This window comes from Mytilus trossulus, chromosome 2, assembly GCF_036588685.1.
Source record: "Mytilus trossulus isolate FHL-02 chromosome 2, PNRI_Mtr1.1.1.hap1, whole genome shotgun sequence".
In the NCBI taxonomy this organism is placed as follows: Eukaryota; Metazoa; Mollusca; class Bivalvia; order Mytilida; family Mytilidae; genus Mytilus; species Mytilus trossulus.
The window spans coordinates 31,472,684-31,488,425 of NC_086374.1; the positions used below are offsets into that span (position 1 = coordinate 31,472,684).

The window sequence follows — 15,742 nt, forward strand, 5'->3', positions numbered from 1 at the left end:
TGGAAGTTAAAGTGGCAGAAGCAAAAGAATATGATACATCCGTCCATCAAAACCTAAATTTCAATTTCAAACTTTTTAGAGGGTAAAAAAAAGAAATTTTACGGTATCATACTTTTGTCCCTTCTTAGCAAGTAAATACTATGGAGTAAGATCTTGAAAAAAAAAATTTATAAAAGATTTTCATCATTACACTACAGTAGATTAAAGTAATAATAATAATACATCACATTTTTTAAATAAGACCCTTCATGAAGGTCATTCATTCACAATGATATGAACAAGTTATCTTTGTAAATGAATGGGAAATACAAACTTAGTTTAATCTTCTATGGTATTGTAATAACAGTTCTGCACAGCAATAAATCAAATAACAAAATATCTTGAAAACAAGTAACATGTACATGTATAAACAATTATTTGGTCTCTAAAATATACAAAACAAATGCAATATATACAAATGACAAAAATAAAGAAAAAGACTCTATATTTATAAGTCCATAAAAAATCTAAAGTATATCAGTAAATGCTACATAAATTACTTGAAAATTATATGATAATTTCAGGGGATTTAGGTCATTTCTTGTCAGTAGTTGTTTTTCTAATTCAGTAATGAATAACATTATTAGAAATATTTGCACATGTTTTGTCCCTTAGGAGGGAGATAACTTTTCATTGCCAATGAAGAGCAGGTGGAAAGAGCAAATAATTATCTGTTCCGTATTTTTAAGATTTTAATAAAAAAAATTTACATCAAAAGTTACCATATTTCCCAGTAAAAAATAGTATACATCATGTTCAACTTAGCATGCATTGCATGAGCAGTAGCCCATTTTGTCAGGTAAGAAGTTAATAGCCAGTCTTTTGTTTGCAAAGGGAAATAACTGGTGCAAAGTGTGTAAATTCTACTCTGCCTGACTTAATATAAAATATCATATTAGTGGAAGCATGTATTTTAAATTCATGTTAAAGCTATATGTAATAATTAATTTTTGGTAAATGAAGCGTATGCAAATAAAAAAGTTATAAAAATAGTTGTTGAAAAAATAATATGAATGTGAACACATCTGGCTGATATTCAGTCGTAATGACATATAAACTGGGACTTAAAAAACACACAAAAAAGCACTGAGTATTTCTGTTAACATGGTAAAATACAAATTAAATTGAAGTACATACAAATGCCATTTTGATTTTCATGAGATTCAAAGTACATCAATGTGCAATCAGGAACATTATATCGAAAGAAAAATATGAATGATAGTTTGGCACTAAACAACAATTGCTACCTCACATCATGTAAGTCAAAATAAAAAAAAACAAACTTAATAGATTATTGCACTGAAGTGGTGAACTGATAATAAAATCAAGTATATATATGTAATGACAGCAATTATATGTGATCAAATATGATACATAAAATATTCTTTGCATCTAATATGGTGACAATATTTGGTAAAAAGGAAATATTTTGATTTTTTTACCTAATAAATGTTTAATACCTCTAGGTATTAAAATAACACCCAAGTCTTGTAAACACCATAGAAAATAACTCCTAGTTTTAGTGAAAAATAGGGTTAAATGTTGATATACCACAAGCATCTTATAACTCTTACCTTAATTCTGACCTTCCGGAAATTAATAAAGCTTGTAAACAGAGACAAAGAATGAAAAATTGCTTGGTCTAATTCCATTGATGGATATTTTCATATATGCAATGCATTCTTGTGTTTTTTAAAGGTTTACTGTAGTACTGGACAGGAGAAAATGTCAGAGTTATCTTCCTTTACCCACATAATATTCTTGATTGAAACCTTCTGTAATAAAACATTGATGCAAACTTTTTTAACCATTTTTTAAGAGATGGATATTTTCATTATATATCACATACCTATATGTATCTTCTTAATAGATGAATAATTATAAATACACAAAAAAGAAAAATCCATTAAAAGCACATTACAATATAACAAATAAGTTTTCTTTCTTAACATAATCATTTTTTCAGTACATATCTTAGACAAAGAGACAACACATATATAAACACTAGCTTCCATTATCGGAAGTGAGACTTTCTGTCCGTCTAGGTGGAGGTGGGGGAGGAATAGTTTTCACACGAAAGGAACCATCTTTTGTGACACCATTCTCTTTTGATCCATTGTTCAAAGTCCTTAAACAATAATCAGATGCTGACTTCTGGTCCAGATTCATGCGGTTTAACTGAAGTTCTAACTTTTGTATGGAATCAAGTGTCGAACTTGTTTGTTTATATTTGTCCAGAAACTGAGTATCTGACATTTGTCTGGTTTCACACATAGAATTTTGATATACATTTGATGTTTGACTTCCATATGGTTCCGATGGCACAGTTTCTGATATCTGGGGTCCATTGATAATTGCATCGTCACTCATGTTTGAAAACCTTGCTTCCGGAAAAAGTTCCTGTGCTGTTGATGACTTTGTAGCCATGTTTTCATTGATATTATGTAACATGACAACATGATTGTCATTATTGTTTACATGTGAATGTCCACTTCCAGTTGTATTTGAATAATAATCGCTGTCTGATTTCATAAGTAGACATGTATCTTGAGAAGAAGCACTATCTGTACTCTGGGCAGAAATTTGTGAGTCACGAAATGATCTTGAATTACGAAATTCTGGGGGTGGGTCTATCTTGGGTGTTTTATTGAGTTTTAACTCTAGTTTATTACCACTTGCATCCTGTGGAGGAAGCGGTGTTATGATTTTCATTCTTTCTTCATAAGAACATCGTAAAATTGTGTTTTGATTAAAACTGTCTTCAAAACCATTAGCAAATGGATTGCCTGTAATGGATGCTATTCCAGCAAAATGATTCTGTGTTAACATGGCTTCTGGGGAGCTGACAGAAATTTGTCCTCTCAAAATACCAGGCCAGTACATAGGATCAATGCCTTGTTGTGTATGTAGAGATAAATTCTCCGATGACATTTCCTTATGGCCACTGTCTGGTGAGTCTGTGTCCTCAACTTTGTTTTTTGAGTAAATAACTGGAGAATTCGTTACGAAAGAATTGTCAAATTCAAAATCCTGGCAATCAGGAGTATAAACAGCCCCAGACTGAGGAGTCGTGGGAAACCATGACACCTGCAAATACAAAGGTTAGAATTAAAAACAATGAAGTAAGAACTCTTGTTCATGATATGTCTCATATAAAATCACTGTAACACAATACACAGTAAATTCAGAAAATACTGTGTGCATTTCTTACTGCAATTTTTTAAAACAGAACAAAAATGCAAGATTAATTCTTACTATTTCCGGGAAAATGCATAGTTACCCCTATATATGTTTCAGATATCATAATGCCAGTTACTGTAAACAGCATTGTGATTATCACCAAGTTTTATTTAATAGCTTTCATAAAACCTTGTACTAATTTTTGCATTTACAGTAAACAGTTGCATGGAAGTTTTACCAAAAATACAGAAATTTTTAATTAATATTAAAGAAACAAGAATGTGTCCAAAGTACACGGATGCCCCACTCGCACTATAACTTTCCATGTTTAGTGGACCGTGAAATTGGGGTCAATAGTTTAATTTGGAATTAAATTTAGAAAGATCATATCATAGGGAACATGTATACTAAGTTTCAAGTTGATTGGACTTTAACTTCATCAAAAACTACCTTGACCAAAAACTTTAACCTGAGCTTCACACTATCATTTTCTATGTTCAGTGGACCATGAAATTGGGGTCAAAACTATAATTTGGCATTACAATTAGAAAGATCATATCATGGGGAACATGTGTAGTAAGTTTCAAGTTGATTGAACTTTAACTTCATCAAAAACTACCTTGACTAAAAACTTTAACCTGAGCAGGACGAACGGACGCACGGACGGACGAACGGAGGCACAGACCAGAAAACATAATGCCCCTCTACTATCGTAGGTTGGGCATAAAAAAAGGTGAGTATTGTCGGTACAAGAATCCTTTCCATGGGATCTCTAAGCTTCTCACGGTTAATCTTTTCCATGCAAGCAGTTAAAAAACTTTTGGTTTGTAAGAACTTAGAAACTTAAAAGAATTAAGTTCTTTTAATCATGCAGATTGTGGGAAATTTTTTCAGGAATTTTTTCAACTAATTTTATTCCTGACTTTATTTGAATATAGTAATTCAGTAATAAGAGAACAAATGACAATGACAAATCCCCCTTGCTCTAAACATATAAATCTGATAACTGTTATTCTAAAATATTCTGTACTTATTTTACTTCTGGAATTTTTAGTTGGCATTACTAAAATTTCTAAAAATAAGAAAACCAAAAAAGTTCCAAATTTAAGAGTTGTTTTAACTACTTTTTTGCAACACTTATTATTTGAAGCTTATAAATTTAATTATTTTGTATTTGGCTCCTTCAAGGTTCTTTTTGTATGATTTATGTTGAGTTTATCTTACTAATGACAATTCTTCACTATGATTATGCCAACTAAATTTAAATTTACCTGCAGCTGTGAAAAAGGCGGCAGCAAGTTCTCAGTTGATGTAGAGACTCCATTTACCTTGACCTCTAACTCTTGTATTCTTGTAACTAACTGTGCCATGTGTTCTAACAAATCACGGTTGTGTACCAAAAGTTGATGAGAACGTGCCTAGAAATATTATAGTTTAACTTGAGTAATTAATCTTAATGTTATGCTGTAATTAGTTTTACAGTATCTGATCTTTTAAATTTTTTATAATCTTTATGCAGTTTATCTTATGTGGAAATAAATCATATATCCTAGTGGGGAATTGATTCAAAATAAAACAAAACAAAGATTACATTATCAACTTAGAACACAAGTTCTAACAAATTTGATCTTATTTTCCAATATTTTACTTTGTGTTGAAGAAAGGAAATAAGTAGTGCAAACAAGATACATATATGTTGCTATAATTCTAACCATTTTCACCACTGTCAAATAGTTCATTATTTTTTTATATAATCAAAATTCAAATTGTGGTTCATTTGATCACAGTTGTTCATTGGTCAAAATTCAAATATAAGGTCAAATTTTCTTTACTTCCTCTAAATGACATCAGGAAAGAAAGCTACCATGGCTGATGACACAAGGAAAAAATTTGTAAGGGTTCCGCGGAACCCAGTGTCTCGCCTACTTTTGCTGTAAATCGCAGGCTCAACAAAAAATGAGGAAAAAAATCAATAAAAAAATTCCTCTTGATACTATCTTTTGATTGTAAGAAGCTTCTGTCCAAGTTTGGTAAAAATCTAGGATAGTTAATGAATCTAATTAATGTTTGAAAACTTAAACTGCCGACTGTATGTAATGTTAACTGGAAGAAAATCTAAGTCCATTTAAAAGTAAAATACAGAAAAAATGGAGTTATCTTTTTACAATATTTACTTCTGGATACTATCTTATGGTCATAAATAAGCTTCTGTCCAAGATTGGTACAAACCCAGGATAGTTTAAGAAAGTTATTAAAATTTTAAAAACTTTAACCACAGAGTGAATGTAATGTTTCCCTGCAGAAAAACTAAGTCCATTTAAAAGTAAAATACGGAAAAAATGGATTTATTTTTTTACAAAATTTACTTCTGGATACTATCTTATGATCATAAACAAGCTTCTGTCAAAATTTGGTTCAGACCAAGGATAGTTTAAGAAATAAAATTCTAAAAACTTTAACCACAGAGTGAATGTAATGTTTCCCAGCAGAAAAAACTAAGTCCATTTATAAGTAAAATACGGAAAAAATGGAATTTTATTTTTACAAAATTTACTTCTGGATACTATCTTATGATCATAAACAAGCTTCTGTCCAAGTTTGGTAGAAATCCAGTATAGTTTAAGAAAGTTATTAAAATTCTAAAAACTTTAACCACAGAGTGAATGTAATGTTTCCCCGCAGAAAAAACTAAGTCCATTTATAAGTAAAATACGGAAAAAATGGAATTTTATTTTTACAAAATTTACTTCTGGATACTATCTAATGATCATAAACAAGCTTCTGTCCAAGTTTGGTAGAAATCCAGTATAGTTTAAGAAAGTTATTAAAATTTCAAAAACTTTAACCACAGAGTGAATATTTGTGGACGCCGCCGCCGCCGACGACGACGGAAAGTAGGATCGCTTAGTCTCGCTTTTTCGACTAAAGTCGAAGGCTCGACAATAAAGCTACCATGCCTGATGACATCAGGAAAGAAAGCTACCATGTCTGATGACACCAGGAAATAAAGCTTCCATGCCTGATGACATCAGGAAAGAAAGCTACCATGTCTGATGACATCAGGAAAGAAAGCTACCATGTCTGATGACATCAGGAAAGAAAGCTACCATGCCTGATGACATCAGGAAAGAAAGCTACCATGTCTGATGACATCAGGAAAGAAAGCTACCATGCATGATGACATCAGGAAAGAAAGCTACCATGCCTGATGACATCAGGAAAGAAAGTTACCATTTCTGATGACATCAGGAAAGAAAGCTACCATGTCTGATGACATCAGGAAAAGCTACCATGCATGATGACATCAGGAAAGAAAGCTACCATGCCTGATGATATCAGGAAAGAAAGCTACCATGTCTGATGACATCAGGAAAGAAAGCTACCATGCCTGATGACATCAGGAAAAAAGCTACCATGTCTGTAGTCCAAATAATTATGACATCTGGAAAGGTTGTTTCAATTTTTTTCTGGAATTCTTAGGACTTACCATGTCTGATGACATCAGGATAAAAAGCTACCATGCCTGATGACACATATACATAGGAATAAAACATAGTTTTGCACATCTTTAAAAAACAAAACCAACAGATAACATTTGTAAACATTGCCTAAAAATCATTTAGGAAAATAATTGCATCATAAATCTCATGCAATATTTTTGAATTTATATGCATCTGTTGTATGTGCATTTGTTTGCACCTGTTCTAAGTCAGGAACCTGATGTTCAGTGGTTGTCTTTTGTTGATGTGGTTCATCAGTCAGTGAGTGTTTCTTTTTTTTATATAGATTACACCATTGGTTTTCATGTTTGAAATGGTTTTACACTAGTCAGTTTTGGGGCCCTTTAGTATAGCTTGCTGTTCCGTGTGAGTCAAGACTCTGTATTGAAAACCGTACTTTTGACCTATAATTGTTAACTTTCACAAATTTTGACTTGAATGGAGAGTTGTCTCATTGTCACTAATGAACACTTATATACACTAGAGTTGTACTTTATGACTACCTGGGCTTCGATTCTAGCAGCTGACTCTGCTGCAAGTTGATCTTTTAACAAATGGACCTGTGCAATAGCTAGTTGTGTTTGGTGTTGTTGCATCTCTAGCTGTGCTCTCAGTAGTTGTATATGGTGATGTGTAGTCAGTGGAATCTGTGATTCTGGTTCCTCTACATAATGAGGTGGATCTTTTCCCTGCAGTAAAAAAATATCATTCTTTAATATAATTTTATTTATATAATTAAATATTCCCTCCAAACTATATTGGAAAATTCCTTCACCCCCGACAAAAATGTTCTTAATCTTAGGGACACTGCCTTGTAATGTTCATCATGAAACAGACCAGGTATCTAATATCCTACCTAATATGACAGGGACTGGACAAAAGAAAATCTGGATTTCTATGGAATATATGGATTTGGGAGTTGCTCATTGCTGAAGGTCATACATTGACCTTTAGTTGTTAATTTCTGTCATTTGGTCTCCTGTGGAGAATTGTCTCATTGGCATTATACCACATCTTCTTATTTTTACATGAAATATTGATTTTAATTTTTATAATTTACTCCAAACATGTATATGTCAACAAGTATCATATAAACTTAACATTATTAATGAACCCAGAAAAGAGGACAATGTCAGATAAAATTTTGCAAAATGACATAAACATAAAAATTCCACAACTGAAAAATAGCTTAAAGCATCTGAAAAACTGACCGTACATGGAAAAACCAATCATTGACCAATGCACAATGAAAATTCTTATTTAAGGTCAATAACTTCAATAGTCCTCTGACAGAATTGAGAGAAATTAAGACAGCAACAGATTCCAAGTGATGGCAATAGCACACACTGTGTGCCTTTGGGTCAGGTGAACTAATAAGAAGTATTTTTTATTTTATAATGAGTATATAAGGGAATAATTAATTATTTTCCCAGACAAATAATTGTAACAATTTTCAGACATTTTGGGCAAAACCAGCAATATGAAGAATAATTATTATTCTACATGTCACAGACCAATTAATAGTATTGTTAAAGGCGATGTAGCCACAAATTAAACTGTATGGTCACAGATGTTCCCCGACTTGCAACAAGGATAGATAATTTACTATTGGCTATCAGAAAATGTCCTTAAAAATCTTGTTATTATTCAGATCCTGATTTCATTATTACGTGAAAGAAATGACACAACCCTGTATCCCAATTAAATCTACCTACAGGAAAACAATATCTGTCTAGCAACAAACGAAAGTACAATAATTCTATTTCTGTGAAATATAGCTCAATGTTATTATTTTGTACCCATTGATATGTTGATTGGTAAGGTGGACTTGTTAACATGTTTGTTACCTGCAGTTTGGTTGAAACTAGGTAGTTTGAAAAAGTTTTAAAATTATATTATAATTTCACATCAAATATATTTCATAATTTTTATGTTACATGTATACATTTTTTTTTTAAACAAATAGGCATGAAAACAAAGTTGAAAATCCCATTCCAATACTGGCAATAGAATAAAATAAATATGGAATTTGTCCATGGGGCACAGATGATGCCCACACTTGCATATCATATCAATTTAGAAAGGGACTGACTGAAGAACAGTAAAAGAAAAGCTGTTCAAATTTGTACTTGATCTGAGTTTTGTGGTACATTTTAATAACAATTGTGTATAAGTCTCATAACATTTGGTTGAAGCAAACTAAAGTAAGAGAACGGAAACAAAATACAGCAACTTTTCCATTTGTAAAGGGCATAACTCTAGAACAGTTAAAGTGACACCACAAAAATTTGATTTGTATTTGTTGTATTTAGCATTTTGTATAAGTTTAATAGCATTTGGTTGAGGCGAACTAAAGTTAGAGAACAGAAGTGAAATATTTAGTAATTTTTCCATTTGTAAAGGGGCATAACTCTAGAATGGCTGAATCGACAACCAACATTTGAAATTGATCTGTATTTTGTTGCAATAAGCATTGTGTATAAGTTTCAAGGGTAAAACTTAATGCCCCATCAACTACTGTGAGGGATAAAAAGGAAGTTTAAAACTAATGTGACTGAGTTACCAAACCCAATAAACAAATAATTGTTAATATTAAACTGATATCATTACCACTGACAATTCTCATTATCATGAAGTTAATATAGTTATTATGCTTGTAATGTTTATATTAGAAGTTTGTGTCAATATTGCCACCCTCTTTCATGTTTTGTTAGCTTGATAATAAGTTTTAGCATCACAGCATCCCTAGACAGTATGTCTAAATACCAAAAAGCCTTTATAAACAGCCTGTAATGTACACATTCCCTGCTGATATAATAACTGGTACAATAGGCAAATTAAATCATACATAGGTTGTTAGACTGATGATCAGGTTCCATAAATTGGCTGTCACATGATAGGATAGTATTAAAACCATTATATTGTTTGATGAAATATGAGTGAGCATGCACTATGGATCTAAAAAATGATAGTATGTCATGATCAATCTTCAGCTAGGATAGGTTATAACAAAACTATGTGTCAATGCACTGCTTGCAATTTCCAGTTTCCTTGTTCTATCTTTTAGACCTGGTTTGATACCTTAATTATGTGTTGCAACGTTAAAAGGCGTAATAACCATGAACAATCCAGCTTAGTAAAAACTTTTTTTGTAAATGAACACAGATATTAGTAGCAATCACAAGATATAGTTATGCTACAATTGGCCAAAAATAGCTAATGTCCAATTAGTCTTGTAGAAATTGTTATATTTAAATAAAGATGTTGTTTGGTTAGCAATGACAATATGCTTGAAGTGTTGTATTCAGAAGGTGTCATGATGCTACAATAAGCCAAAATTGGACAAAGAATTCGTGCAAAATTGTTTAACAAAACTTCTGTTTAAAATCTATAGGACAAAGTACCATAATGGCTTTACTTAGTTTTTAAGTCAAGGTCGCAAAAGATTAAGACTTTTTTTCCAAAACATATATCATCAGCTTATTGGTAGGAAATACTTCAGGCCTTTAGCCTTCCCCTTGGGTCAAGGTCAATGGGAAACAAGACTTTAACAAAATAAATCATTGATATATATGGTAATACCATATGTATTGCTCCGATTCATGCTTAAAGGTTTTTATTCCATTGAAATATCCTAATTATAAAATACTCAATCACATTTAATATATAACCAGATGCTCCGCAGGGCACAGCTTTATACGACTGCAGAGGTTGAACCCTGAACGGTTGGGGCAAGTATGGACACAACATTAAAGCTGGATTCAGCTCTAAATTTGGATTGTGATTAAATAGTTGACACAGCATAGGTTTCTGACACAGAATGAATGTGGTCTAATAAACTTAAAATTTTTGTTTTGCCTTTGAGCAATTCACTATGCTGTTAAATATTAATCCTCTCAAAAAAATGTTTGAAAATTTTTCTTTATATTTATGAAATTTCAAATGAGAAAAATTTAACCCCCCCTCCCCCTCCCCAATTTTTTTTTCACATCCCCCTATCCTTTATTCCAAAACCGATCTCAATTCAAATTTCTAATGGAGTTTGCAACAATAATCACTCATTTAAATACATCATAAAATATCAAAATGTAAAAAAAGTGCTTGTTATAACTGAATGGTAAAGATTGTTTTAATTTATCAGTTGGTAGTAAAAGTGAATATACATTGTATATTGTATAAAACATTGATTTAAGTTGATTCAACTACTATTCTGGACAAAGAAAGATAACTCCAATTGAAATTTCTTCAATTAGATATTTCTTGCTATTGTGCAATACTGTGCAATTTAAAATACTTGCTATTGCACAATACTGAGCAATTGAAGATTTCTTGCTATTGCGCAATACTGTGCAATTGAAAATTTCTTGCTATTGCACAATAGTGTGCAATTGAAGATTTCTTGTTATTGCTGAGTACTGTGCAATTGAAAATTTCTTGCTATTGCACAATACTTAATATAATAATTTTAGATCCTGATTTGGACCAACGTGAAAACTGGGCCCATAATAAAAAATCTAAGTACATGTGTGGATTCAGCATATCAAAGAACCCCAAGAATTCAATTTTTGTTAAAATCAAACTAAGTTTAATTTTGGACCCTTTGGACTTAAATGTAGACCAATTTGAAAACGGGACCAAAAATGAAGAATCTACATACACAGTAAGATTTGGCATATCAAAGAACCCAATTTATTCAATTTTTGATGAAATCAAACAAAGTTTAATTTTGGACCCTAATTTGGACCAACTTGAAAACTGGGCCAATAATCAAAAATCTAAGTAAATTTTAGATTCAGCATATCAAAGAACCCAAGCGATTTAATTTTTGTCAAAATCAAACTAAGTTTAATTTTGGACCCTTTGGACCTTAATGTAGACCAATTTGAAAACGGGACCAAAAATTAAGAATTTACATACACAGTTAGATTCAGCATATCAAAGAACCCCAACTATTCAATTTTTGATGAAATCAAACAAAGTTTAATTTTGGACCCTTTGGGCCCCTTATTCCTAAACTGTTGGGACCAAAACTCCCAAAATCAATACCAACCTTCCTTTTATGGTCATAAACCTTGTGTTTAAATTTCATAGATTTCTATTTACTTATACTAAAGTTATGTATGGTGCGAAAACCAAGAAATATGCTTATTTGGGTCCCTTTTTTGCCCCTAATTCCTAAAATGTTGGGACCTAGACTCCCAAAATCAATACCAACCTTCCTTTTGTGGTCATAAACATTGTGTTTAAATTTCATTGATTTCTATTTATTTAAACTAAAGTTATGGTGCGAAAACCAAGAATAATGCTTATTTGGGCCCTTTTTTGGCCCCTAGTTCCTAAACTGTTGGAACCAAAACTCCCAAAATCAATCCCAACCTTTCTTTTGTGCTCATAAACCATATGTCAAAATTTCATAGATTTCTATTGACTTAAACTAAAGTTATAGTGCGAAAACCAAGAAAATGCTTAATTGGGCCCTTTTTGGCCCCTAATTCCTAAAATGTTGGGACCAAAACTCCCAAAATCAATCCCAACCCTCCTTTTGTGGTCATAAACCTTGTGTTAACATTTCATAGATTTCTATTCACTTTTACTAAAGTTAGAGTGCAAAAACTAAAAGTATTCGGACGACAACCACGAGCCAACGATATAGCAATATACGACGAAAAAATTTTCAAATTTTGCAGTCGTGTAAAAACTAATCTTTGATGAGTATTATCTATTCTCTTAATTTGAAATGGATATAGACAGATGTAGTAAGGACATGAAAAATGAGACTTGATCATTCTAACTATCATACAAAAATTAGTGTAAATTAACAAGAGTCTAACATGTCAATAAAATTATAAGAAAAGTCATTGACATTCATTAACCAAATAAAAATTAAAGAAGAATGTGTCTGAGGACTGAAGTTTGATCATAATAGATGGAATACAATTTTGAGAGCATTTGATGTCAGTACTATTTAAAGCGCAAAAATAAAAACACTTGCAATTTTCCCAGTTAAAAGGGGCATAACTCTAGAACAGTAAGTGACTCACTGCCCAAGTTCGAAATGTGTCTGCTAGTTTTGGTCTTTAGCATTGTGTATGAGTTTGATAAAATGTGGCTGAGAAGACAAGTTAGGGTGCAAAAACAAACAAGAATGTGTCCTAAGTACACGGATGCCCCACTCGCACTATCATTTTCCATGTTCAATGGACCGTGAAATTGGGTAGAAAATCTAATTTGCAATAAAAATAGAAAGATCATACCATATGGAACATGTGTACTAAGTTTCAAGTTGTTAGGTCTTCAACTTCATCAAAAACTACCGTGATCAAAAACTTTAACCTGAAACTCCCACTTTCATTTTCTATGTTCAGTGGACCGTGAAATTGGAGTCAAAAGTCTAATTTGGCTTTAAAATTAGAAAGATCATATCATAAGCAACAAGTGTACTAAGTTTCAAATTGATTGGACTACAGCTTCATCAAAAACTACCTCGACCAAAAACTTTAACCTGGAGCGGGACGAAGGAACAGACAAACGAACGGAGGCAGACCAGAAAACATAATGCCCCTCTACTATTGTAGGTGGGGCATAAAAATGGGATGGACAGAAGGACCAAGGGTCAAGGGTAACACTTAATGTCCCCATCTGGTGGTATAAAAAATATGTAAGGGTTCCGGTGTCTCGCCTACTTTTGCTGTAAATCGCAGGCTCAACAAAAATAAGGTAAAAACTCAATAAAATATTCCTTTTGATACTATCTTTTGATTGTAAGAAGCTTGTGTCCAAGTTTGGTAAAAATCCAGGATAGTTTATGAATCTAATAAAAATTTTAAAAACCTTAACTGCAGACTGTATGTTATGTTAACTTGAAGAAAATCAAAGTTCATTTATAAGTAAAATAGAGAAAAAATGGAATTTTATTTTAACAAAATTTACTTCTGGATACTATCTAATGATCATCAACAAGCTTCTGTCAAAGCTTTGTAGAAATCCAGTATAGTTGAAGAAAGTTATTTCAAAAACTTTAACCACAGAGTGAATATTTGTGGACGACACCGCTGACAGAATGTAGGATTGCTTAGTCTCGCTTTTTCGACTAAAGTCGAAGGCTCTACAAAACTATTTTTTTCTGAAAGAAGAGATCAGGTTTTAAACGAGGAAAAATCCAATTCCTCCAACCAAATGGTTGGAACTTAAATGTAGGTTTATCTATATCATCAAAAAGTCCATTACAATACATACTGGAGTTTTGGCTGCCATGGCATACAGTAGATCTTGAGCTTGTTTCAGAGCTTTCTCAGGTGTAGACATTGGTATGGAATTGTTGTGTTGATTATTTTTATCCTTCCCTTCTTTCATACTCCTCACTAAAATAAAATTATAGCTTGTTCTAAATTTGACATTATTTACTAGTAACTGATGAAATTATAATAAACCCAAATGATGGCAGTTTGCTCTTTGGTCAGGCAAAAGACAAACATTTGAGATGGTCCTAGACCACAATTAATTTGTAGTGCATTTCTTTAAGATCATAAATGAAAATTTAAAAAAATCCCAACTGCGCTTTCTAAATAAAACTTTTACAGTGTGCTGCACTACTTTTGGGACAAATTATATCAAAATTATAGAAAACTTCATTGGCTCTAACTCAAAATTTGGACAATTTTATTAGCCTTTGTCAGCTGCACCAAATCACTACCTTTAAAATTCTGGACCCAAATTTTTTACAGTGTAATTTCACCCCCCTACTTCCAATTTGAGACATCAAACATGGAGAAATAAATTTGGAAGGGGTATGAAAAATACTAGCAAGTAACCCACTGTCAACACTAGGGACTATATTCGTGAACAACGAAAATCAAGGGACGAGAATTCTGGTCTCGGACCAGACAGATTATTGGATTAGGACTTCATGAAATGCTGCATACAAACAATGCTATCAAAATGGAAAATATAATACTTTGAATAAATAACATATGATTCTTACTGTATGATAATAGCATTAAATTAAACGTAAATTCCATATTTTTCGAATTGGTGCTTAGCGGGCTGATATGAAAAGTTTATCACATGCTTCGATTGTTATCACATGCCTTTCCGTAACGTTATCGCATGGCATTCCGGTGATACTCGGCAAATTCCGTAAAATACACCTCAATGCTACGTTTTCAGTGGAAAACATTACAAAATAATGTACAAAACAATTATTTAGATACTGAAAAGTATATTGTGTAAAATAATTTAAAAAAAACCCAAAAAAAACCCAAACAAACAAATTAATAAATAAATGCTTTTTTAAAAGTTTCAAACACAATTTAGAAAATTACTTTAAAAAATTGACTTTTCGAAACAGTGTTCATTATGAATATTGTTGAATAACTTTTTTGTCGGTTTGTACATATTTAGATATTTTTCTCTTCTGTTTGGGTACAATGTATACGATAGAAAGATTTCATATCGAATGTACTAAATTTGGGGTCCGACATCCTTAAACTTTTCACTCTTTGAAGTTCTATTTTAGAACCACGTAAAAGAATCAATATATGAATCTGTTATTTTTCTCCATTGTTGAAGCATATGATAAAAAGATCATAACATGTCATTTTTCATATCGCATGTACTATCAGCCCTCGGTCAATATCAGCCCTCGAGCCATGCGGCTCTTGGGCTGATATTGAACCTAGAGCTGATAATACATGCGATATGAAAAATGCAGATGATGTAATAATCTAATATTAGCAATAAATATACTGATGTAATTTTCCAATAATTAAAACATTGCAAAAATTTCAGATTCAGTGATAGTGAAATATGTAAACAAATAAAATACATTTAACAAAACCTTTAGAAAAAATGTTTAAATATAATGTTACAGAAATGCATGAACATTTGTACAGCATTTATAAAAGTTACAAATACAATTCTAGGGAGGAAAAGTATATATGGCAAGAAAGTCAATCTATTAAGTGTTAAAAGTGATGCATAACAACCACCAATAGAGATGATACAATTTGACTGATATTCATACA

The 15,742-nt window shown here is 31.8% G+C and overlaps 1 protein-coding gene across 5 annotated transcripts in view; it reads right to left on the bottom strand.

The window, feature by feature from the left end:
* Positions 1-751: 751 nt before the first annotated feature.
* The window catches only part of LOC134706998 (carboxyl-terminal PDZ ligand of neuronal nitric oxide synthase protein-like), an 84,330-nt gene continuing 69,339 nt past the window's right edge, over positions 752-15,742 (bottom strand). For all 5 annotated transcript variants that reach the window (XM_063566421.1, XM_063566423.1, XM_063566420.1 and 2 more), the window contains 4 exons: positions 13,956-14,080; positions 7,223-7,408; positions 4,491-4,637; positions 752-3,126 (listed from right to left, as the gene is read on the bottom strand). In XM_063566421.1, the coding sequence (XP_063422491.1) occupies positions 2,044-3,126; positions 4,491-4,637; positions 7,223-7,408; positions 13,956-14,080 (1,541 nt within the window). In that variant the 3' untranslated portion in view covers positions 752-2,043. The remainder of the gene's footprint in view (positions 3,127-4,490; positions 4,638-7,222; positions 7,409-13,955; positions 14,081-15,742) is intronic.